General features: G+C 37.8%; 1 protein-coding gene across 2 annotated transcripts in view; it reads left to right on the forward strand.

The window, feature by feature from the left end:
- Positions 1–26,667, forward strand: part of PPP2R2C (protein phosphatase 2 regulatory subunit Bgamma) — a 145,508-nt gene that overhangs the window by 20,417 nt on the left and 98,424 nt on the right. The window contains exon 2 of one of the 2 annotated variants that reach the window (XM_059817673.1): positions 3,577–3,663. The exons of the other annotated variant lie outside the window; for it this stretch is intronic. Within the exon in view, the coding sequence (XP_059673656.1) occupies positions 3,577–3,663 (87 nt within the window). The remainder of the gene's footprint in view (positions 1–3,576; positions 3,664–26,667) is intronic. 2 annotated transcript variants of the gene reach the window in all.

Below are 26,667 nucleotides of genomic sequence, written 5' to 3' on the forward strand. Positions count from 1 at the left end.
GTAACTGAGAGGTGAAGCACTGAGTTTGTATTGTTATATCACTATGGGTGTTTTTAGATTGGCAATGTCTTGCAGTCCACAGTGCACAGTGAATATACACTAAGCTTGGATGGCACCAAAGTGAATTTTCTATATGTTTTTTCATGAATCAGTGTAAGCTTTTGGCTACCTCCAGCTGACAAGATTGTTTGAAATATACCAAAGAGCCTTAGACATTTCTGCTTCATGAAAGACTCGTCTATTCTTTTCTCAGTGAGAAAGGTGGCATTTTTATCTAATACCTCAAATAGCAACAGCAGGAATTGCATTTAGTGTGCAGTGGACTTGAAAGAAATCAATATTCTTTTTAGCTTGTATAAAAAAATCATAGGTTCTTAGCAAAGCCATAGCATATAGTGTATTGAAACTGTCATTATTCCTTTTTCTGTGGAGACTATCCATTAAAGTTCAGGTACTAGCAACATCATTTCTGGATGCTGGAACATAAGTGTGGGCTCCCTAGCAGTGATGACTAACATGATTCAGCTAGAGGTACAAATCGTCAGGCTCATTTTAATTCACCAGCTATACATTGGTTGGGGAAACCCATGTGGGACTACAATCTGCAGTGGTACTGTCCTCACACACATGCAGGAAACGAGAAAGGTTGTGTTCAAGCACCACCTGGATGTTGTCACTGGGTGAAGAACGGAGATGAGGAATCCACTGCTGCAGCCATAGATGCATGGATTCATTCATCTAAAGGTCCACACAATGGACTTCTCACCATTTCTTTTTCCAGTCATGGAGACTGAAAGGTAGGTTTTCTTCATTTCTCAAAGGGCAAATGAACTGTAGAAAAAGCAGTGATTTCTGCAGGACTCAGAGGAAAATTTCTGGTGGATCTGAGAACTAAGTCCAGGAGCTATATTACAGTCCTTATGTACACAATAGATTCTACCCACTATTTAAACAAGGAAGAAGAGGGGATATTCTAGCTTGGATATGGTGGCAGGATGTGAGTTCATCCTAAAAGCATGTGCTTTCTGTCATGGAAGAGCTTTCTGTTTGAATTGGACTAATCTGTGGAACATACATTTTAATTTTTATTCCATGAACTATTCTCCTAGCCAGTGAGAGTGATCCTACCTTTTAGAAATATTCCATATGGTTAAAGTGGTTTCTGAAGTGCTTGGGATACATAGGTCAACATATACTGTGGGGGAACAATAGTTATCTTGTGGGGAGAAAAATCACGAGGATGTAAGCAAAGGAAAGGCTCTTTGAAGCATTTAATACATAAGGTGTTTGGTTTTGAACTCTTAAGCCTTGTTTTTGAAACAAATGTAGGTTACCTTCAAAGTGTGAAATGTTTGGCATTTGATGTTTTTGTAGATTACTGAAGCAAACAAAATTCCACGCTGTGACTGTTTCATCAGCTCTTGCTTTCAGTTGTAGCTTTTTTTTTTTTCCCTTCCCGCCCCCCCCCCCCCCCAGTTGTAGCTTTTACCAGTTTGCATTTGAAGGAGGGTAAATGCTCTAACAGTTGTGGGTTTTGGTAAAACCTGTTTCCACTAATGCCAGTCCTTCCAAGGATTATTAGAAACTATCCCCAAACACTTCAAAGTGTTTGAGTTCTTTTCTCTGTCTGGAGAGAAAAGCATCAGTGATATCTGTGCATTGTTACTGAAATATCTAGATTATCTGTGTATCACGGTCTTTTTGGGGCAGCTTTTTGGTGACTTTGAGAGGGGTTTATGTAGTATGTAAAATGTAAGATCATCAGGGTTCCATGATGATTTTGGTTCTTTCTGATACTTCCAGTATTTGTCACATAAAGAAAAGGAGCAGATTTACGAAATTCCTGTTAGTGCTTAGAATAATCTCTGTCTTAAAATGTGAACAGAACATCTATCTGTAGTGTTCAGGGCATAACTCATCATTGTCCTATTTCTTTGAGACAACCTGCTGTATCTTATTTTATATTTAAATACTGGGTTTATTAAATATGGTATTATAAAGGTGACCAATTGTTATTATTTCTCTTGGAGATACCTCATCCAAATATTTTGGCCGAAGTCTGTTTGTAGTCATAGCCCATGGACAGCCATAATCACAGTCCAAGCTAGTAGATATTCAGAGAGACAAACTGTTTTGTTGCTTTGAGGTGTGCTTAGTATGTTGGAAACTGGGAACTTCGTGAAGAGAAAAGCAGTATACAGTGGCAAATAAAAGCATAAAAATTAAGAAAACACCCTATCTGGCATCTTTGTTCAGGAAGTGAGTGATGCATAAGTCTGTTTTGCCCAAATAAGAAGTGAACCTAGCTAAAAGATTGAGCTTAAGTAATTGATACAGTAAAATGTGGCTTTGTTTTGTTTTTTTTTTTCTCCTAATAGAGTTCCTCTACTATATTTTTATAGTCATAATTTTCTTGGCTTGCTTTCCATGCTTTTCAGCAGTTCTGAATTATATATAAACATCACATGTATAGGCTTTGTCTTGTCTCTCAATTCACTTGCAAGATTAACATTGCTGTTGACCAAAGTTAAGCAAATGCAATGAAGGCTGATATGTTTCCAATTAATTATTGGAAATTGTTCCTCCCTGTGAACATCAGTATTCAGTGCACACTCCTACCAGAATAAAATGGTTGGTTGTTAGTCTCCAATCCTCTGTGTCTAAACTTGACATTTCCTCCAACAAAAAACATCATGGTACTCCTGAAAGATACACAGGGATCACTTTTGGAAGCAAACACACTGTTTTAGTAAGGCTTTAGAGAATTGGTTTTGAAATTGTAAAACATTACATTCATCACCACACTCAAAAGAATGATTTATTCACGTATTTCAGATAGGGGTTTTTTTGTCTCTTTTTCTCTCTAATGGACTGCACTTTGGTATATACAAATCATTTGTAGGTGTCACACTAAAAACTGGTGGCTGAAAACTGTTGTCCTAGCTGGAAACCACGAGGATGGTGGAAGGTTTCCTTTTTTCCGTTAGAAGTTGTCTTTGGTAGGATCGATTCTTGTGGTAACTCTATTTGGATTAATGTGGAAGTAAAATAAAATGCCTGTATGAAATGGGTGGGACAGGAAAAGCAAAAGAACTGCTTCTCTGTTAGGTAATTCATATGGTAATGGTTTCTGTAAAGGAAATATGTAAAGAGCAGACTAAGGAACTTGCCATATTGAAAGGGAGATAGAAGGGAGTTACCCAATGGCAAGTACTTGTTCACGTCAGAGTTGAGAGATTAATTTAAACATGATTTCCTTATTTATTTTATTTAGGCTGTCTAGTTAAGTTGATTCTCAGTGGCCTTATCCCAGCTTGCTATATAGGTAACTGGCAAGAGCATCAACTCATGAACTAAAGAATCCAGCTTGCTGGCCGGGCAGACAAATGGAGCTCCACAGAAGATGTGAAAGTAACCCAAATCAGTCCATGGAAAATGGGGGTTCTTCACCATGCCCCAAAATGTACTCGCTTGAAGCAGGCATTGTCAAATTCATTTCTTTTTCCTTCACTTGTAATGTGGAAGGTGCTGACTGACAGCCCTGGAAATTAAGTCCTCTATTTCTCCACAGGACAGGTATAGCAAGGGCGGCAGCAATGCAAGCTTCCCCACATTGTCCTGCCAATGTTCCTCAATCCAGTTCTGAAGAGGTCACTTCTGGAGGTGAGTGGGTGGAAGAGTCTCTGTCCATGCAGTTATTGCTGCCAGGCAGTGGTTCTTGCAGGACAGGCTGTTGGACGGAGACTGCCCCTTGTCTTGAATGAACCACCAGTCTTTAACAGATAACCACTTTATGTACCGTAAAGCGGCGTGGGCTAGATTCGTTGAGGTTGCATTATTCTGCTTGACTTCTGTCACATTTTGATATTTCTTTGTGGTTGGATGGCACCTTTGCATTTTTTTCGTTTTGCACTGTTTCATTTTCAGAGACTTTGTCAGTGCTTTATGTACACGTCTACAAAGTAGCATGCAAATAACTGAATGCAGTCTGGTTGTAAATGTGACACAGAAAAGCAGTTACTGGTGGCAGCCATGTGTGCAAGAGGAACTTTAGAGCACTAGACCAGGAGGCATGCTTTGAAACGCACCAAAAATTGATAAGAAAGTGAATGTTGGTTTCCAGTATCTAAATGAACTGTTAGGTTTCTGTTGTAAAGCCGTATCTTACCATTTTCTTTTTTCATAATTACTATGTAATTTAGATATTAACACCAATTAAGCTGGTAAACTAATGTTCTTTTTTAGATTATTTTACAATTAATGAAATCTGCCTATCTAAAGTTAGACATGCAACATTCTACACTATATGAAAGTAATGGGTATGTACTGCGGTTACAATAGATAGCTGTCATCTAAACCAGAAGATATGTGATAAATTATGTGAGAGGAATTAATATGACTGATGTGAGTTTTCAGAACAAAAATAATGAGTGCTTACAAGTTAGGGAAATGAATTCTCATATACATTCCTGGTTGTCTTTAAGTACTCCATTCTTAAAGTACAGTGAGGAGTATTCTGTTTTCAGCCAAATTTGCATCTTTTAAATATAGAAAAACAATTGAGAAAATCGACACAAAGGCTTAGCAAAGCTGTTAGGTCATGGTGACTTACTTTTGTAGCTTCAGATGCTGTGTGAAGGACTTGCAATGACTTGATTGTCATTTGTAGTTGAAGCCCATAAGTCTGTTTAACTCTGCTTCTATGGCTGTTTGTAAACAGGTATGATAACAAGAGAACATAGTACAATTCAATAATTGTATAAAATTAGCATTATTCCTGACTGTTTCCATAAGATCTAGAATAAGAAGAGTTAATTTTCCTAACCAGAATAGACTTCCTGAAGGGATATCTTGCCTATTTTACTTTTAAGGATATGAATCAGAATAGAATTCATTCCATATATAGCTAAAACAGTTCCTGACATCTTTTTTGTTAGGGTAGCAAGGGATACAGGATTTGGTTCATAATTAAAATGAGTGATAGAGTCCTGCTGGGAAGTAATTTGGGACCGATCCATAAATTCATTTTAAGTGAAGGAACAGTTTGAGGATGCTTGTCATGACAATACATGTCATTAGGTACTATAATATTAGGTATATTTGCTAATAAGTCACCTTACTTTAGTGTTTGTATGGTGCCAATAAATCACGTGGATTTGGTTTTTCAGCTCTTTGGAATGCAGCGCAGATTGCTAACCTCTCACTGTTGCTGACAAAGCTGTAGAGAGATCCAGAGTTGGCCTCCCATACACCTGTGTGAATTGAGTCCAGAATTTCAGCTCAAACCTACCTCTATGCCTCGTAAACCTTTGGAGATCATTATATAGCTTATCACAATTAAACCTTTTTTATAATAGACTTTATTTTAAATTCAAGTACAAAAATACAGTTAAATCATTGTCAGTACGAACACAAAAGAATGGTCAAAGAGACTATTTTCTTCACGCTGTATTTTATTCACACTGCATTCATCTTTCTGTCTCTGCGTATGCTTTCTGTGAATACTAATTAATACAGAGTCTGATTTTTCTACATATTTACATTGAATAATGGTGATTTAAAGAAGCATACTTGTAAAATAAGGTGTTACTCAGAGTATCCCAGAGCAGGATAATCCTCATAACCTTGATCCTGGAGTCCTAACTTGTATAAGTAATTCTGTCGATTCCACTATTCCGTGGTTTGAGGCTTCAGACTCAATTCACCAACTCATTTTTCTCACCAACCACTAGATAACAGCAGAGTTTAAGGGAGAAATCCAGAATTTTAAGTCAAGTGTCAGAGGCAGAGGTTGCAAACAAGGAATAAGCAACCCTTTAGGTTCACATTGAATAATGTGTGGACCATGCATGGTCACAGTTGGGAAACCCCCGTGCTAAAATGTTATTTGTTTCTTTTTTGTCTTTCTATTTGTGAAGATAATATAGATCTGTATTTATATGTAGGTGATCCAGAAGGGGCTTTGCTTATTCCTAATCTGCTGGAGGTATCTCTTGAAAAGCATTTCCCTGGCAGGTTTGCAGCTAGGGCAGGGTACATCACGCTGCGTGTGATGATCTGGAAGGAACCGTGTAATGTTAGATTGTTCAAAAGGAAGCGTTTGTTTGATACACTTAGAAATATTTCATGTGTCAGCACCGGTCTTCTAAAAATAAATGATTGAGGTGCAGCAGAAGGAAATTCCTGTTAATCAAAACTTTGTCACTGGCGTCTGTAAGTAAAAGTGAGACTAAAGTACCAAATCTATCAGAAATGAAACCTCATTGCTCAGATACCAGGCTGTGCAACGCATTTAATAGATTTACCAGGTAGTCATCATAGGCTCCGGACATGTTACTGTTTAGTATTATTGATATTGTAGGAAGGAATTTGTCACCTGTTTCTCCAGGTTTCATGAAGGACTAAGTTTTTACCCTCCATTCATCTCTAGTTGGCAGTTTTAGTCCAACCAAGTTCATTAGTGACCAGGATATCATTATCAAGCAACAGCTGTATAACAGTGTATAGGAAAAATGTTTGTTTATATATTTATTTAGTTTCTAGTAGTCTGCAGTGTTACTATGGCATCTGTAAAGGTTCAGGTGTTGGCACACATGGAACTCATTGCAGGGTCATTGCTGATGCTGTGAACTCTTATGGGGCAAGAATTGCATTTTTCTGCTTGCACACAGAACCCCAACCCTGCCTGATACTTTGGATACTCCTGTAATGCAGATAACAAGGAAATACGTCTCTGTGCAAGGAACAAACAAGCAAATAGTCCACCAAATCCCACAATAACGATTTCACCCATTTAATTATTTTCTTTTGAGCGCCTAGGAAATTGAGATCCATTGAAATTGCTTTTGAGAGTGTCGCCTTTAATCTTGTAGCAGAGTTTTTGAACTCAGACATTGAAAACAGTCTAGCAGACAAAATACTGCAAAAACAGGATGAGGTATGCAGACAAAAATGAAAAAGTGATAGAGAATGTAAATCTTTTTTCAGGGGCTTTATGAGATTGCCATCTGATTATCATCACCACCACAAATACCATACAGGTACCTGTCATCCTCTGCATTCCATAAAAACCTAACTCGCAAATGAGTTGAGTTTTAACAAAAATCAAACTATCAGATCAACCATGAAACCCTATGTGAAGTGTTTTTGGTTTTGTCATACTTCTATTCCTAGGAGCTTCCTGACAGCTCAAGCATGTTGAGGTTGATGGTATCTCAATTTTCAGTAGAGTTTTTTCTACTTTAATATGCAGGTACAGCAAATTAAAAGTTAACAGAATAAATACTAAGACCCTAGAATTGTGAGATTTTCTGCGGCAAAAGGAAGGTTTGTTTGCTCTTAAATACTGTTTGCAGTTTCTTGGGCTCATCTACTTTGCATTTGGAGTTGATAGAGAATTTCTCCTGCACTTTAATGGCTGTTGCGCCAGGAAGCTGTGGATTTTTGTAGACTTTTTCTTGATGAAATACTTCAGGATCTTCTAGGGAGATGATGCAAATTAGGAAATGTGTTCTTTTTTGAAATACTTAAGAATGTGCTTCAGGAAAAAGGAAACTTAAAAATTTGTAAAGGACAGATGCTTCTTAATAAGCACTTAAATTTTAATCAATCCCTTAATTTTTATTAATCTGAAATTTAAAAACAAGTCATTAAATTCCAAGGAAATTAATCTGAACTTCCAGGTGAAAAAAATTTAAGAAGTTAGCTGGAATCTTAGGGCAAAGATGGCTGGAATTTAGAGAGTTTGCTGTAACATTGTCTACCAGGTCCTACTTGTGGATATTTGCGTGGAGTGCTGAATGACTTAGTGACATGTATATTCCTCTGTGGTTTGTCAAAAGAAAAAAAAAAAGCTTATTTTTCTAATTAAGTAGCAGATAATGATACAATGTATTCTTGCAATTTGTGACCAGGCTGGGAGAACAAGGACCTGTTTGTTCTCTAGGACGGGAGCCGCAGAGAGAAATTCTGAATGAAAACAATGATTCTGGATAACGGATTTTTTTATTTGAAAACTCCAAGATATTTTTATTAGTAGTGTCTATACCAACATTGTAATTTTGTGAGGAAGGAGTCTCAGTGCTAGCTTGCTTAATTTTGTAGGAGTGCTGGAGTGAAGGCTGCCTATTTATGTCAGGGGGAACACGAGGAGACAGGATTCTGCAACCTCCAGAACTATGAAAAAACATTCAAAAGAATCCATGTAAGTGGAAAGGGATGTTTAATTGTAAAGGGGTTTTTGGTTGTGTTTTTTGGGTTGGTTTTGTTTGTTTGTTTCAAATTGAGGCTTGGCTGCCCAGTTCTGAATGGTTGGGAATAGTTTGAAGGTCTGTTTGGAAGAAAATGATTCAAGGTCGTCTCCTGCCCTAGTCCTGCCCAGTGGCTGGTGGCTTGTGCTGTCCCTGATGGGGCAGAGAACACTGACAGACCTTTGGGGGCCCTGTGGGGAGGCTGCTGCTAGATTAATGCTGATGCTCCTTTCTTTTTTTTTTTTAACTTCCCCCTCCTAGAATGTCCTCTCAGCTAAATGCTTGTGTGGAAGACAAGTGATGTTATGGCCTGTGTACTTCGCCAGTCCTAGTTATACAGCTGGCAGTGCAGTGACTGTGCCAAGTGTACTGTGAACTTGGTACCTCTACCTTTGAACCTCATAGTAAATGTATAGGGATTTTTGTTTGGAATAATCTCAGTTGCTTGGGTGGTGCAAGTGTGTGGGTTTTTTGTAGCTCATAGAGGAATCTGACACAAGTTCAGAGCAGATCTCATGCTGGCTTTGAGCTGAACACTCCGAGGAACACAAGGTAAAAGAAGCTGCAAGACAAATTGAGTTGTGCCTTGTCTGCAAGTAATAAAATTTTCCAGTCCATGGTGCTGCTGGTTTCACACTGACAGTGATATTATTTTCTAGTATTTCCCTCATGTGCATATTTTTCTCTGTTAATATTTATACTATTTTGCTTGTGCTAACTGTTAGCTTGGTTATATAGAGTCTGTGTGCTGAAACTCTAGTTACAGATGAGGCTGTGTTGTAGAGATCTGTTCCACGCACTGACCCCCGCCATTGACTTCTTTTCACAGGAACAGGACATGAATGAATAAAACGTTACTGACCTAATGTTAGATACAGAAAAAGTCTTCTCTGTTTACAAGATCAGTTTTGTAGTATCAATGTGCAAAAGAAACAGCTGAGCTGCTGTTTCAGGCAGCTAGCTGCAGAGCTGCGTAGAAATGGGAGTGCATGGAGATGGGAGTGAACGGGTGATTGGTATCAACAAAAACCAAGCCACTGTAAAACAAAACTAAAACCTCTTCCATCCTGAAAAGCAGACCTAATTCTCACCCGACTGGGGCTTACAGTTTAGGTTAGAATTTTTCTTGTTTTGCATCATATACACAGAGCGTGTGACCAGTTACACTGTGCTTCATCCGGACAGCAAAGAATGTCTTTTTTTCTCTGTCCATGAGCCAAGTAAACTTAAAATCTAAACTGAACATTTGGTGACAGAGGAAAAAACACTGTTGTTGCTCACTTTTTTACAAGATCCAGTGCTGTGCTAGAAGACAGAGCACTGTATGAAACGAAACATTTCACTGAAGTCAGTATTACTAATTTCAGCTAACTGAAGATTTCCATGGGCTGTGTCTAAGACTGAGTATAATCTGAATGTTAGATGTCACTTAAAATGTGATGAATAGTGGGATGGAGACAGACATGAGTAGTGGGAAGAGGAAGGAAGATGAGACTGTAATAGTAGAACTGTAGGGTGTACTCATTTAGGATCACCTTACTCCTTGGCCAGTACCATAGAGGCAGAAAATCCTAATCATGCCAGGAGGGTGCACAGCCATGCTTTCAGTAGAAACAGCAAAGGAAGAAGGAAAAAAAAAAAAGGCCTATGAGTATTCTTGAGAAAGCATCATATACAGGCAACTCTGGTGGTATGTTCTGCATCTGCTGTGACCCAGAACAGAACAGCTGTTGCCCTTCTGTACAAGCTGATGCCTTTAAGGGTGCATTTTACAGATAAACAAAATTGTGAGGGTGGGAATGGGGACACATAACAGGACAGGCCAAGCCAATGAAGCCTAACTTTGCAACATATATATATTGCAAGATGTATTTGCAATATATGCATTTTTTCTGCTTTCCTCAAATCAGAATAAGGTCTTGCATTTAATTTTAAATGTTTTCTCTTTGATCTGCCTCTTTCAAATCTGATTGAGGGAAACAGCACGTTCTGGTTTTGCTCTGCTATGCGTCTCCTATTTTGAATGCTTTAGGGTTGTTATGACTTTCTGTAGTAGTAAGTTAAATAAAGAGATAGACCTGTAGCAGCAATTTTGAAGATACGAGCTTAGTGTGCACACATCTGTTGTGTATCTTTGACACTTCCCTCCTCCCCCCGCCTTCTCAATAAGCCTTTTGTAGACATATCTTTTCAGTATAGTTAACCTGCAGTGCTTGGTAACGTTGACCATGGTTCTGTGACCGTAACCATAATATTCTGAATATAAAAGATAAATTCTTTTATCTGTTCAGTTTTCTCCTCCTCTTCATTTTATGGAGACTCTCTTTGTCTCTTCTGGTGAAGCGCTTCTATATTGAGGACTCCACAGCAGGTAAAGTTGGCATACTAAAGTCTTAAATCTTGCTTGTGGTAGCTTCTACTATTTGAAGTTTTTGAGAATTGGGAAGGACTTGGCAGTATCTGAGTGTGCACATGAATGATTCCCTCCCCCCCTGCCCTGTTCTTGCTGGCAGATGGTCCTTTAGGGACTTCTGCCAGCAAGTGCAAGTCAGAATAGCCTCTAGGAGTGACTGCACCGCTAAAGATATTGGGCAGCCTTTCCTCTTTGCTGAGCTCAGCAGAACCAGGCCGCCAGTGAACCTGATCTATTATTTTCAAAGCTATTTCATATTTTTCTCTCAGCAATCACAGTAGCTGTGGAGGAGAGTGTTTAGCCCCCACGAGAGTTGTCAAACATAACAAAAGATGAAATTAAATGATCGTTACGAAATAAATGCCTGGAAGAGTGAGTTTCTAATCTTAATGCTCCTCTGAAACAACCAAGGTACCTTTTAAAATTTAAGCTTTAACATAAAATTTCTGTTCAAAATAAATATTCCTTCTGAAACATAAACTCAATTAAAAGAGTTTTGCAAGTTGGAATAATTTTCATAATGCCAGTAAATGTTGCTCTGTAGCACTACTCTCGCTCCCATAATAGTTCTGTATATAACCCAGATTTAACCAACGAATCTCTATTTAATAATTAATGGTTTCTTTTTGTGTAAAATAGTGGAATTTCATTTTGTGGATGAGAATTCCTCTTTTTATGTCAGATTCTGTTTGAATACATATTTCTCATTCTTTTTTAGTTAGTTCCAAATCCTCCCCTGAACACTTGCCTCTGCCTGACCTCTAATACTGTGGATTAAAAAAAAAAAGCAGAACTCCAGATGGTTCACTTCATAGAATGAGGGCACCTTTCAAATAAAGGGATTTAAGTGTGAAAGCAGTCATATGAGTTAAAAATCCAACAAAGAAAATAGACAATCTTAATAAGTAGTCCTTAAAAATTAAGTATGCAGTTTCAGACATCTGTGAGTGGTAGCATGACATCAGATTTCAGAGACTCCCAAATTTCTCACAGGCTATCAGAGAGCTATCTGAGCTATTTGAGTTTGCTTAAATGTCTTAGAAGCCTGTGTTATATTGGGAGGTATCCCATACTTTCTGATATCTTTTCTTATTACTATAGTGGCATGCTGGTTTTCTGCAGCTATGCAGAAGTGGGGTTTGCTGTCTGGTCGTCAGTGAGTGGTTATAGAATATAGCAGAGGTCGATCCCACATGTGCCCCTCATGGACCAAAGCAGATGTCTTTTAGTAATCTTTTGAGGGATATTTTCCAAACCACAGTAATCTGAATTCTGGGTACCACTGGGCTTGGAAGAAATGCTTGATAGAAAGAGATGATTTGAAAAAAGTGGCAGTGAAAATACTACTCTTAGTCCCATTTTATGTGGCTGTGGTAATAACTGCAAGGTATAAGAACTGATGGGTGACTAAAAAGAAGGCTTTTATGTGAAAAAAGATTTGTACCAAGAAGATACCAACCATGACGATACAATAGCAAAAACCCTAGCCTCAAGAATAAAAATTTCCGTTGACTTTGATAATGCAGGGATTTAATTGAGTATGTTGTTCAACTCTCGGCTATAAATCACGATCAGATTTATATCTTTCTTGTTATTTATACTGTTATTTATATGCTAAGAGTCACTAGGCACAGCTGGTTCTGTAAACACACAAGAAGGAGGTGGTTTCTGCCCAGAGGAATATTACTGTTAAGTATGAGACAAGAGACAGTGTGAGGATATATTAAAACAGGGGGAACATGAGGTCACGGTGACTGTGCTGGTCAGCACAGGAAGCAGCTGTAATATGAACCTGGCTGCTAAGTGTCTTTATTTCATGATAATCCATTTGTTGCAATGCCCTGAGGAACACGGTTTGTTTTAGCTGAGCTCAGAGCTGAAGTTAGATCAAGCAGATCTATGAAAACATTCTTCATGTTGAAAATATTCTTACATTGCCCTTAATCACTGTTTTCTGCACATATCGATGCAACAATAATCATTACCACTATAATAACTGACTGAGCAATTGTACTCATACTCATGCAGTTGTGTGACAGTCTCCTTGGACACCCTGAGGCTCCAGCAATTACCCCAAAAACTGAAGATAAGCTAGAGAACTTTGCTGGTTACCAGTGAACTACAAAAAAAGTTTCTTCTGGTCTCTGGCGTGCTTGTTCTCCCTTCACCCATGCAACAAAATACATAGAAACACATCTGAGGGTTCCTCAAAAATCTGCAACATAAATATGCAGAAAGAGGGAATCCATGGTAGTCATCTTGTTTGGACAGACTTAGAGGACTTCAGGTGGATGAGAAAGTCCTAAACAATTTAATCTTAGTGTAAGTAGATTAGACATGGATGGTTTTTGTGTTTATTTAAAAGATACATACTGTAAAAATTTGTAACTGTATTGTGTAGTTAGAATGTAGTGCAATAAATCTTTAAGTCTTGTCATGGGGACCTGACGTGCCTTAGTAAGTGCTCTATCTGTCCATAAATGGCCCTTAGGTGAGGTAAAGGGCTGGTGGTGTAGGGGTCAGGAGAGAGCAAAGTGCTTTCCAAAGCAAAGTGCTTGGCAGCAAAGATGTTAAGTTACTTGCTTTGTTCACTACCAGACTCCAGGCAGATTCAGTCTCTCTCTCTGATGGGATCCTATGCCGTAATTGATTCATAATCTATCCTCAGAGATTCTTTATGACTCTCTGTTATTCCTAGCTAAACTGGATTTGAATTGTGTTCAGCTGGTCTCAGCAACAGATGTCAGGTATCACTAAATAACGAATGGTCATGTATGAGAAAGGCAAGAATATTCACTCTTTCTGTAATCTAGGCCAAATTAATCTTTTACTCTCTGCAAGTTTTTCAAAATAGTTTTGTATCTTTACTATTAGTGAAATATTAGGATACAGATAATGTATGAGTATTGCTGTGGAATACAATTATATTGGGAACATGTCTTGTTCTGGTTTACTTCGAATTAATTTTTCACCTATTATTAAATGTTAAAATAAAAAATAAGATAATTACAAGTAGTGCCATAAATCAATGTGTCCTGAACTGCAGAGCAAGTCATTTTTATAAGAGGGCAAGCCCCTGTATTTATAATAAATCAAGTTTCTTATCTTAATTTAAGTAATTAGTCATTTATGCTGATACAAAACCATCAGTGAATACTTTGCTTTGTTTCACAAATACTGAATCTTAAATCGTTTTGTAAGGGTCATTGGTTATAATCAGCTGCACATTGTAGTGTAAATATGTTGTTCTGTTGGTGGGGAATTAGTTTCCTCTAACCCAAATTAATTAATTAACCCAATTCTCCTGCAGTTAGAACAAACTGCCTTTAAGACTGTAACATGAAAACTAATTTAAAATGCCAGATAGGACATAGCAGGTGGAGTTGGGTAGGGAGTCAGTATTAACTGATGCTTAGTACTGAGGAGAGGGTCTTAAAGTTAGTGAGGGCTACTCCAGACTGTGCGGATGACTGCCTCTCAGGAAGGCTTGCTGTGCGGGGTGCCCCGCTTCTGCAAGTGCCGTGCTAATACCTGCCCGTTCGCACAAGCAGCTGCGGAGAGGTCTGGTTAATGCCATTCACAAAATCTTTGGAAATTTGGGAACTGCATATGCTTTTATACCTGTAAAACACTATTACCCAAGGGGCTTCGGTTTGGAATGTGAGTTGTTCTCTCCAGCTAGGCATAAAACACAGGTCATCACCAAGCTAAAACTCCTGCTCTTGGGCTATGGAAAAGCATGCGTGAAATCAGACTTCCTCCTGCTCTGCTTTAGCTGTTGGTAAAAGTAAAAAGTAAAAAGTAAAAAAAAAAAAAAAAAAGTAAAAAAAGTAAAAAGTAAAAGCTGTTGGTAAAGCTGTTGTTTAGCTGTTTACCCTGTTCTGGGGTAGGCTCAAGAACAGTTTATTTTTCAGTAGGAAAATGTTGTGTGCATCTGGAATGCGATAGTTTCTCCTCTATTTCCAGACATCAGTTCTGACCAGTAAGTACTTGGCAACATTTCCACAGAAGTCACCCTTAGTCTGGAATAAATCCATACATTGAGCACAAAAGGCAGTGCTTCCTTGGAGAAGAGAATTTCAGAAGTCTCCTGAGTTGTTTTTTGGATATTAGTTGGGTATGCCTATGCTTATAGGTAGAACTAAGTAGGATGAGCCAAGTAATTTCAGTTTAAGTCTCGCTTTTCCTCTGGCGGCATTTTTGGTTTTATCAGTACTGCTGTCCCAGACAGCATAATGCTTGTAAGCAATATAATTCATTGCTAATTAATCTTTCCTCCCTAAATGACATGACAATTCTGGTTCCAAAATAAGTGGCTTGTTACTTCTTTAAGGGCTTCCATTAAGGAAGAAGTTAAAAGTAGTTGAAAATAAATTAAATGGACTATGACCTATCACTGGCTCCTTCAACCTCATTCTTTTACCATACTTTCCCCTGTTCTGCAGACTGTAAACCCAAAATGTTTCCCCCTGTCTTTCAGTAGGTAGTTTGCAGTTAATGCGGACACTATAAAGAAAACAAAAATGAATTAAGCAGCTTTCTGATCAATGTCCTTTCAGTGAAAAGTATCACCTAATATGAAATAAAAGAAGTTGATGTTACAATAAGAGAAATGTATGTTGTCTTTTCAAATTGTGTACTCACAGTTAGCTGTTATACTGACTGCTTGGTCAGGTGTTTTGAGAATTGTTCCAAATTCTGTCCCATACCAGGAGGTACGATGTCTTTCTCTGTCCTGTACAGGGAGTGTTGGCACCTGAGATTAATGCCTGAAAGCCACAAGAGCACAAATATGTTCCTGTGGATGCTGCACCTGCGATTTTTATTAAGAACTGAAAAGGGCATTTCAATTTGGTTCTCAGTCTTTTCTATTTGTATTAATAACAAACCTTTCACTGATTGAGAACTGATCACAGCATGTTACAGGATCTTGTGAAAATATAACATTAGAAAGGACCTAATGATCTACTTTGACTAAAACTTTCATTATATTTAAAGAAATTTAAAAAATTTCTGATTTAGTTTCTATGTAAAATTCCAATTCAAGGGTAATTATGACTCTCCAAATTCTTTCATTTCATATTAGATTACATCCTTTATTTAGGGTTAAAATAAGGGAAACCTTCCCATCAGTTACTTTGGTCACCTGCTGTGCAAACTAATAATGCCATGCTAATCTAAAAAGGAGTGTCAGTCACTGTCACATTCAAATTCCAGCGTAACAGGAAGGAGACAATTAGGAGAGGGAAATTAGCTGAACTAGTGCTGTTTTGTACTACCCGATTTTAAAATCTACAGTCAATCAAATACATCAAGAACGGAAGGTGTGTTTTTAAAGAGGTACAGGTTTGTTTACAGCACTGTTCTGTGAATTATGATTGTAAAATATTAATAATGAAATGTTACTATAGGTGCTTTTTTCTTTTAGCTTATAATCCTGTGAGAAATACGTAATAACATATAGGGTAAGGATTTGAGGGATTCGACTTAGAAAGAAGGGTAGTTGTGACTAAGTGCAGGTGAACACATGAGCTCTGGCATTTTTTTTCCTATTGTTAGTGATGAAACACTGAGCAATTTCACAAGGGAGCTTAAATGTGCATAAGAGAAAGACTTTGCATATGCTAGGGCAAAGAAAATAGGTATTTTTCAGAGATTCTGTATTTCTGAGCATTATAGCATTGTCCATACTAAAAAACCAGGCAGGCTACAAGAAGTCCTCTAAAAGGAAGAACATTGTCATTTGAAAAGAAAATAGGTACTTGTGACGGTTCACCACCTGGGTATTAATGCAGCCAATTACTGTGTCCTGCCTTTCAAACATGATTATGTTAGAGCAAGAAGAGAGCCAATATTGTATTTTATATGACCTTTCTAATGTTATATATACACATATAGATTTGTGTTATTTGTCTCTTTGATTCACCAAATGTTTCTTATTTGTGGCTCAAGGCATTTATTTATTGCAAGGCTTCAAGCTGTGGTAAGCAAGGTCATAGATTAAGAATTGATTTCCGCAGTTGCTCTAGCATACAAACTAAATTTCTCTTGGTTGGTTATAAAAACTAGAGCCGGGCATAAATTCAGCTTTTGAACATTGTCTTGAAAATTAACGTTAAAGCAAATGAGAAAATACTCTAAGTATGTTTGCATGCTTAATTTAGGCCTTCAGCTAAAACCTAAGGAAAGCAAATTGGTTTTATGCTGCAAGCTTCTAAGTAAAACCATGCTAGTACTGAAGTTTTTTTTTAATTTAACTTGTTCTTTGTTTTTGTTATTACTTTATGTCTCCCTTATTTTTTTAAAATCAGATTTTCTGTACAGTTTTTGGCAAATCATAGTTTGATCAATATGTTGATTAGTTCTTTGTTTTTGCTATATGCTCCTAGAATTATTGCTAATTACAATAAGAATGTGGGTTTCAAAATGGAATACAGTTTTTCTCTCCTTTGGAAATAGTTAGTCCTACTAGAAATAGAAAAATCCTGCTATTTTGTTAGCTTTGTCTCTAATGTGAAACACAACATCTTGTTAAACTGAAGGAATATGTAGACTGTAAACTGAAAATTCACTAAAATCAAGGAGGTATGTTTTGGGGGTTTTTAAGGTTCGTTGTGGGTTGTGGGGTTTTGTTTTCTTTCTTTTTTAAGGTGTGGTTTGTGTTGGTAATGACAGTAGAGCTACACTGTGTGCAGCAATCAGTTTGTGTAAATGTCAAAGATGTGTAACTCTGGTGAATATTTGCTGCAATACACAGATTCCTAGTCACTACTTAATAAATTTTAAGTTACAGAAATTGGCTTGTTAGACACATCTTTAAAGAAAATATTTCTGATATAATACCCTGCCTCTGCCCTCCATTTTTTAATTAGTAAGCCTAGAGCAGAAACTGTAATATGTAGTGTATGTTTTCAGATCATAATCAGGTGGCTTTACGAACATTAGCTTGGCCTCTGCTGTTCCTGCACGCGTCAGAGTTGCTGTTTCTGCCATTAGCGGAGGAACCAAGTTGCAAAATCATTTTTCTAGGATAACAGAGGGCATTGTGTTTGCTTGATGGGAATTCTTGGTTTGCAGTGCACAGTTCACACTGTACCTTACAGCACTGGCCCACAAGGAAGAGACTACTGTGTCAGATGTTTTGTGGTACTCTCTTACACTAAAACAGAGGCTGAATTGCCAACCCTGTTGCACACGAATGCATGAAATAACTTTCTTTGCAGTGGTCACAATACGTATGTAAAGAAAAACAATTGGAAAGCCAAGTGCTGTGAGTGATGAGAGCAGTAAAATGTTTGGCAGGTAAAACAGATATGGAGTTATTTGAAAATACAAACTTTGTTAAGAAAGAAAATATATGCAGAAATAAAGTACCTCAGACACAGAAATCACTCCTCTTTCCAGTTCAGATGGATGTTATGGAGGAATGAAGTTGTGAAATTCATCTGTTGGTACTGATTCTTATCCCCTCCCTGAACTGAATTTTGCAGGATTAGAATACATGGATCTCCTTTCACAGCTGTTCCCAGCAAGCCGTTTTGTTAGCACTTGATCTTACTTTGCAAAATCTTGAGTTGGCTTATTTTGAGGTATTGAAAACTGAGGATTTTGTCAATGTTTAAAATGCCCATGTCCATAACAAACTTCTTTCTGACTTCTTTGAGATTACCATGTGGAGATACCTCAAAAAAATGCAGCTTTGTGGTGAAATGAGGTGAATTTATTCAACTCGGACTTTCTCTGAATAATAAAACAGTTTCACTGAAAGCCTTGTTAGGAAGGAATTACGATTATCAAGTCTGGTAGTCAGGAAGGTTTCTTGTTAGGATATTACTGCAGGACTAAGTCACGCGTGGTTATGCCTGGCTGAATAAAAGATTTCCACCCATTTCAAAAAAGTAGATTTCATTTTTGAAAAGCACTTGAATATGTATGAAGAGTCTTGGACTGATTCATTAACTTTGAGTAAATTCCTATGACAAATAAAGGAAATGAAGAGAAAGCAAAAATAACTAGTTGAGCAGGACTCCTTGGGTGAAGTTGGCTGCCTGCAGAGGCACAGGACTAGTACAGCTATATCACTGATAATTCATTGTAGATCCACCTGACGGTAAACTTCAAGGAACAGAACCTTTTCAGAAGTAGATCTGGCACCAGCCTCCTCTGTATTGATGTAATAGCACAGATTTTCACATTTTTTTCTTTTCACCTTACCCTGTCCCAAGACAAGGGAACTAGATAGAAGAATTACCAATCAATTTTATTCTGCTTTTATGATGAGTTGGTATAAGAACATAATAGTGCTAGAAATCTGGTATTCTTCTACTTTTGGATCCTCCTTGACATCAGATATTTTCCTAAAAGCTGCAAAGTCAGTCTCTGCAGTCACCTAATTTTCATGTCCAGTATGTTCTCCACATGGAACCATTCTCCAATGACACCCAGTGCAAAACATTAAAAAATGGTGTTTCCAACAAACTGAACAGAAAAGGCTGGTGAGCAGGGAAGAGGGAAGCAGTCTTGCCCTTTGTGCCTTCTGCAATGTGCTCCAAAGAGAGAAAAGAACGGAGGGAGGTGAAGTGAGATGAACAATCTCTTGTATAAACTACCTGAAAAGACCCTCTGAGATTTATGGACAGGAGTAGGCAGTGTATATCTGTGGAAGGTCTGCCTAGCTGCAGCCTAGAAGTTTGGACCTATGTAGGGATCTGCTGTGAAAAATGCTGTTTGAAAAGTGCACCTGCAATGTGTTTGGGACTGCTGGGGTCTTTGAGTTAGCAGAGAAGTGTGCTACTGTGGTGACTTCAGTCCTCCCTTTGCATTTTAATTCTGGCGTGTTTGTTATCTCAGCACTTGATGTGAAATCTAGCAAACTATGATATTTCTGACTTTAATTAGAGAATTAAACTTGTAAAGTACCCTGAAGGTTTAAAACATGTAAATATAAATATTCTTATCAAACTTTGATTTTTGTGACACAATTTGTGCTTTTTCAAATATTATTATCATAATGTATGCATACTCCAGTGGTAGTGTTCTATTGCTTTAGTGGGGATTAATTCCCTAAAATCCAATATCTGCAGCCAGAGGGCTAACCAGATCATTTCAGAAAGATCAAGGGCCCCCAGTCATTTACATTTGATTGGGCTTTCTCGAGCTCAGGCAGGTGAAAAAGAACAGAGATCACCCCTGTATCTGTGGCTGGGGATTCCTCCAGTTTGTGGGATTGCATGGCAGGTACAGGGATAGCATACGCAGCTTCTGTGCACCCCACTGTACAGCGCTTGGGGTCAGGCACTGGTTTGAAGAAGGCAAGTAATAACAGAAATTCGTCTCTTGCTCTCCTGTCTGCACATTTCCTTGGGAATATAACTCCCTGGCATGTGTTAAAAGAGCAGTGAGGCTTCCTTAACGGCTCTGAGGGGGAAAAAAAAAAAATCATGCAAGTAGTATCTAGTTATGCATTCTTGACTTCATTTTCCTGCCGCCTGCTGCCTTGGTCTGACATGGATGGTTCTGTGAAGTACACTCAGGGAGAAGTTGTGAACAACTGGTCTTGCTGAGACTCTTCCCAAGCCTCCTTCCATGTGCTGTTCCCTCAACACCAGAAACAACTTTCCCAATAACTGACAAAGACTTCAGATTACAAAATATAAGCACATTCATTGCTTCCCCCCCGCCCCCCCATGATAACATTTTCACAAGGACCAGATGCCAGCACCAAATGACGGTTTGGTCCTAGGTGGCTTTACTCTCTGGTGTGATGGTGGAAAATGAGACCTACTGTATGGTGTTAGCAGAGGAAAGGATTTGGATGAGCAAGAAGCAAAGGTTGCCGAAAAATGAAACTATGTGACCAAAGGAGTCTTGGTACTATAGGTTTCAAATGCTCTCTAATTTAAAAAGTATCAGACTCATTAGTGCATCCTATCTGTTTTAAAACAGCTTTAGTCATACCTCATTCTTCACTGCTTCTTTGCTGTGGAATTTTTCCTTGTGATAAGGCTAACTTGAAACGTTTCAGGTTTTTCTCTCCATAGTAGAAGGGGTAAACTCACAGCCAACACAGCCAAGTGTGAGCAGTTCTGCAGTAAGCATTTCACCTCTGTGGTTATCCCATTGCTGTGATTACATTTGAGCAGCTCTAGATTTCAGTACTGCTGCATCATTTTGCTTTCAGTTTTTAATTACAAAGTTTTCATAGCCAGGGAACAGAACAATAGGTGGTTTCATGTCTATCAAGAGCACCTCCCCCCCAAAAAAAGGGTTCATCTGTGAGTGAAATGCTATTAAAAGCAACATTTGCATGGATGCCAAGTGGGAAGAGACAGCAAGCGTGTAATAAAGAACAGTTAATTTGTTTCAGAAGGAATATATGTAAAATAATAAATAATTTAAAATCAGGTTTTCTTCTGCTTCTATTCTTTTAATCTCAGTTTTCCATAATAATAACAATAATTATAATAATTTTCTAACTAGGCAATGAAGACTTTGGTTCCACTTAATATCTCAGTAGCCTTGCACTGAAATGCTAGTATTTCACAATACTGATATCTAATTTTAGTAATCAACCCTTATGCATTGAATGTCTTGAAATTTACTACTTTCTACACTTAACGGGTTTTGATAAAGGCACACAGACTTCATTTAGTTCATTACTGTAAGGCAAAATGAGACGCTTTATGGATTTTTCATAAGGACATGCATTTTTGTTTACAGATGGATGAACACATTAAATTGTGTAACACCTGTGTCTAAGTAGACATAGAAGTAGGTATTTATGCTGGTCACAGGTTGATTTTTCTCCAGGTACATAGACATAAAGCCCGGATAAAAAACCAATGTTTAATTTTTAGACATTGCACAATGTCCTTTGGTCAGCAGTTACTTTATACAAACATGTTTTCTGTATTACTGTGCGGGAGGACTGTAGCATTCATCATAAAACCCAGGCCTGGCAGTGAGAAGATCTGAGCAGAATAAGACGACCTTTCCAAAAGGAAACTTGCAAGAAAAGTTTTTTCATTTGAAAGACTGTGGTTGACTTTCTCAAATTATGGTTATTTGCTCATCTGACCCATTTGTCCAGTAAAAATAGTACTAAATCCTGTGACATCTACAGTAGAGCTTTTTTGATCATGGGAATCCAATATTCAATGCTTGATGGCATTTGCTTTTATAAAAATGAACTACGATTGTTAATGTTCTTGTGAGTACCCTAAATCAGCATTTGGAACATACATATTTCAGGTGTGAATATGCAGCCAGAGCTTGATACTATAATCGCTGTGTTCCAGTTCTTTATTTGGTAAGTATTTTTGTGTTTTTAAAATAAAATGTATTGATTTTTTTTTTTTAACCAAACTAAAATTTTTGCAATGGATACTTCATCACTAAAAATCAGCATTATCATGGATCCTTTCTCAGTCTTCAGTCTTTTGCAAATTGCAGTAGCATACCTTTTGAAAAACATGAATGCTGATTTAGAAGAACAGCTTGAATCAGTGATGCAAGTTTAAGAAGAGGCATCAGCAGTGTAAGATGGCTATACTACAATTTTCACTCCATGGAAAGTCTGCTCAGTGTTTTGCAGTGCCATGCATGCTCTGTTACATGGCATACACCTACACTGGCTCAACCAGCGGAAACTCGACAAAAACGTGCAGATGCTGAGAGAGATGCTTGAAGAAGTTGAAGAAGTAGAGGTCATCTGGTGTGAAGCTTCTAGGTATGCCCTTCTTTTTATCAACAAAATGACATGGTACTTGAACTGTTGATTTTCTTTTACTTGATGTCTGAATACAGATTTCTTTATAATATTTATTGCTTTCTTTTTGATAGGAAGTTGAAGAAGGGAGTTGAACAAAACATACAGGGCAGTTCATGTTAATACAGAACTTTTTTCCCTTTTCCATCCTCTCAATAAAATGCGGTGGCATGGGACAATTTGAATGCAGTCCTAATGACATGGAAAAGCAAAAGAGAAGGCCACAGACTTGCAAATAAAAATCAATTGTTATTTGCTCATTTGAAACTAGCAAGGAGACAGCCAATACATGTTCCATGACTAGCTCTAAGTTACTAATGGTACCTGAACTGTGTTTTATATGTCGCATCATTCATGTACTTGATCATCATTCTGTCATCATGTTTTATGTTCTTGGCCTGTCTGAGTTCATTTCTGGCAGAGAGAAACCTCTGTGCTCTTTTTGGATGGTTTTTGGTTTCTGTTTTCCTTTGTTTTAAAAATAATCAGATTGCAGATCTTACATGGGGGGATGAGTGGTGGAGCTCATCCTTGCTTTGTTGTCTAGAGCATGAGCATCTGATACACGACAGTTCCCCGCTTACCGCAAAACTACTCTAATATCTCCATGCTGTTCTGATTGCTTTTTGCCTCTTTTTTTTGCCCCTCAAAGGCACTAATGCGTGGATGTTTCCTGACTCATTAGTACTTTTTTTTAATTCATTGAGAGTTATTTCTCTTTTATTCAAAAAGAGAAGGAGGTGGTAAAAACTAGCTACACTGGAATAGAGTAATAGAAAAACAATTAGCTATTCAGGTTGAGTTTAGGGAAAAGAGATTTTGCTCCCTTACTGTCTTTCTCTTAAATAAGCCAAGAGGTGGGTTTGTTCTTTTGTCCACACCCACCTTTACACTTTTCTTCTTTACACTCATCTGCAAATCAAGTCCGTTGCTAAACTGAGATGCCCTCTCTGCTAAACTTAGTGACCCTAAGAGTAGTCTTAAGAAAGCAAACCCACATGATCTGTGTGCTTTCAGTCTGTAATGTTGTTTGCAACCTGAATCTAATTTGGTTTCACAGTACCCACAACGTGCCAGAGAAGAACTAATCCTGTAGATGGGTAGTACATTGCTCCATATTGCCCATTCCTAGTCCTGTCAGGCCATATGAATAAGCATGGGCCTGTGCTGAGGCTTTCCCCCTCAATATAGTCCTGGAATTTGGGCTGATGCAACCTCTTTATATGTGGTTAAGGGTTTGTACTGTGAATGGCAGTTGAATTTACAAGTCAAAAGGAGCTCAGAATACCACTGAAAGACTGTATTGATATAAGGAGCTGAGATAATCAGTGTAGAACTGACACACAGTTTTGAAAAGTTGGGGGCTTAAGGGAGAAATTAAATGACCTTTCTGTTGTATAGCAGAAGTGGACCAATGGCTTTGTTTTTATGTTTTTGTTTGAAAGATATCACCTGCTGGCTGCAGAGTGGGTGGATTGAGCTTCCTTCTGGAGCCTGAGCAAATCACTTGAGGAAGATCTTGCTTTCTGCTGTGTCCTAAAGACAATATGGAAGGGGAGAGCTTCTGTGAGGTTGATTCTGGAGGTGGACTTGGAGGTAAGGATGCCTATCACTTATTTTTGTTTTCATCCCAGATGGCTGGTTACAGGGAGCCCTTATGACAATGGACCTTGGAAGCCACAAAAAGCAGATGTGATAAAGATGTCTACAGTTCGTTGATTGTATTATGTCACTTTACAAGCAGTGAATAAAAATTTTTGAAAACAACTGTGTCCTAGAGAGAGTGGCACACCTAGACACTGCATGTTCTAAATGTTGTTATTTAGAGTCTGAGATGTCCCAAAGGTGATGCAAACCCTAAATACTTACAATAAAAGTAAAGGCATATAGCCTTTTCTCTCTTTCTTTGTTTCTCCTTTTTCTGTCTCTCATGTGCTGAGTAACTGTATTGCACACACTATCCGTTTTTGTTTGTATTTTTTAACTGGACTGCAGAAAATGGCATGAAATGGTGCTGATTCTTGTCTTCTATACTAGTGACCCATGTGTAGACGGGGACTTTTCGTTGACCTAAAATAAAGAGTTCTTGTTCTTACTTAGCAACTAATTCTACAGATGTCCTTCGGCAAATTAGCTAACGTCATTGCTGTGGTTTATCATTTTCATAATGGGGTGAACAGCTTCTCAGAGAAGGTAATATTACATACTTCTACAGGGCTGCTGTTTGCATATAATCCAGGGGACCTTTGACAGAGTTTTGGGATAGATGTCTGTTTTAAATTCCTGGTTTAACACAGGGTTGTCTGAGATTAACTCATCAAACACCTTTATCTAGTGTGCAGAACACCTTGAACTGCCTAGGTCAACTCACTTTTGAACTCAGAAGTCTAAATATTATGGGAAAGAATGAGGTTCTACATTAGAGTGGTTTAGATGTTTTCGTGTGACTGGATTGCAACCAGGCAGATTGTTTTTTGTCTGAGTGTACTGTGCTTGTGCTAAGATGCCCCCTTTTGTGTTTAATACTTCTGTAATACTTTTCCTGGGCTCTAGCTGTATCAGCAGTACTGTGTGCTAGGAGGGACAGTTTCTACTGTCTTACCACTGAGTTTCCTTCTCATTAATGAGTTGCTTCCAGACACTCATCAGTTAATATAACATGCAGATATGTATCCTTAAACAGTTTACCTTTTTTTTTTTTTATTAAAAATAGACAAAATACCTGGTGGTTCAAGTTACTTTTAAAATTCCTGATAATACTGTCTATGAAATAATTATTTTGTCCTAATAATTTTTGTCACAAGAACAATATAAGTATTTATGCTCAAATAATGCCTTTCTGCTAGGTGAATGAAGGGTAATAGCATAGCAGCATTCTCTTTGACATTCTCAGCATTTGTGTTGCCCTCTCCCAAATTTTTTCAAACACCTGGAGCCATCGTTATGACTGTTACTGATTAGGTTACTTTTTCATTTCATACCCTATCTCAAGCACTAGTTTTGGCCTTACCTTTGTGTCCTTCAGTCACGGTACTGCATCTTTGTAATTTCTTTCATGACACTTGGAGCGTGGAAAAATTCTTTCAGATCTGAGGTCAAAGACAGTTTTGTATCACAGCCCTCCTTGAGTCTGACCTTTGCTGTTATAGTAAGTTATTGTCCTTGATCTACATTTTTCTACTTTACATATGCAAGAGTGAGTGTGTGTGTTTAAATACGCAGAATGCGTAACCGTATTTCTGGCTTGTCCTGCTCTCTTTCTTCTCTTCAGATTCTGTTTTAAGATCGTAAGCTCTTCAGAACAAATTTACTGTTTTGGGGAAACAGAATAGATTGTCATTGACATAGGTTGAATAGAATTACTGGTATGAGAACAAAATCTGATCTTGTATGTGATAGGGCCATACTTACAGAGCATGTTGGTATCTCCAACGTACATATATGTATGGTGCTTTTTTGGACAAAGTGTGCTTGCAGGAGTAATACTAGCCAGAGACTATCATTTCACATTTTTCAGAAAATGGGGGATGTTCTCTCTGTGTGAATTGCTGGATAGCAGCTCAAGTAAAAAAAATTCCTTGCTTTATCCCTTACAAACAAAACAAAGGATATAAAAACAAACTCACCAAAAAATCCCATTGTGAAAGTATGAGGAATGGGCAAGAGTTAGTAGTGTTATGATCAGCCCATCAAGCATTCTTATCTGATGAGTAAGGGAAGTGTTGGAAACTCCCATGTTTTAAAATTAAGGGCAACTAAAACTTTGAATGTAGCTTTGCTCAGTTTCTTGGATTCTCTTTGTCCTGCTTTTCCTATTTCTACTTGAGATACCAAAATGACAAGTATATGCTGTTTATAGAGCCAGACTAGGGAATTTTGCACTGTTTTATAGAATGTGAGATAAATAAAAACTTGACTTTAAAATAAATATCTTCTGGAAGATAAAGGACATGCATACTTTCTGAGATAGGTACATAGTTCTCAGCAGCATATAACAAAGTCTGTGTACACCCTATATCTTATAAATACAGACATACCCTGACATACGTATATCTCAAGCACAAATGTATGGTTACAATTAGACTGATTTGATGTCTGAATTATGATATATCAGAGATCTGAGACAAAACAGAAACATGCCCATTTTCAGCAATATGAGTAGAATGTGTCAAGCAATTTACCAGTGCGATGAAATCACCTCCAAAAAACAAAGTATGTTTTGTTAATTCAAGGTCTGT

Source organism: Gavia stellata, chromosome 5 (assembly GCF_030936135.1).
Source record: "Gavia stellata isolate bGavSte3 chromosome 5, bGavSte3.hap2, whole genome shotgun sequence".
In the NCBI taxonomy this organism is placed as follows: Eukaryota; Metazoa; Chordata; class Aves; order Gaviiformes; family Gaviidae; genus Gavia; species Gavia stellata.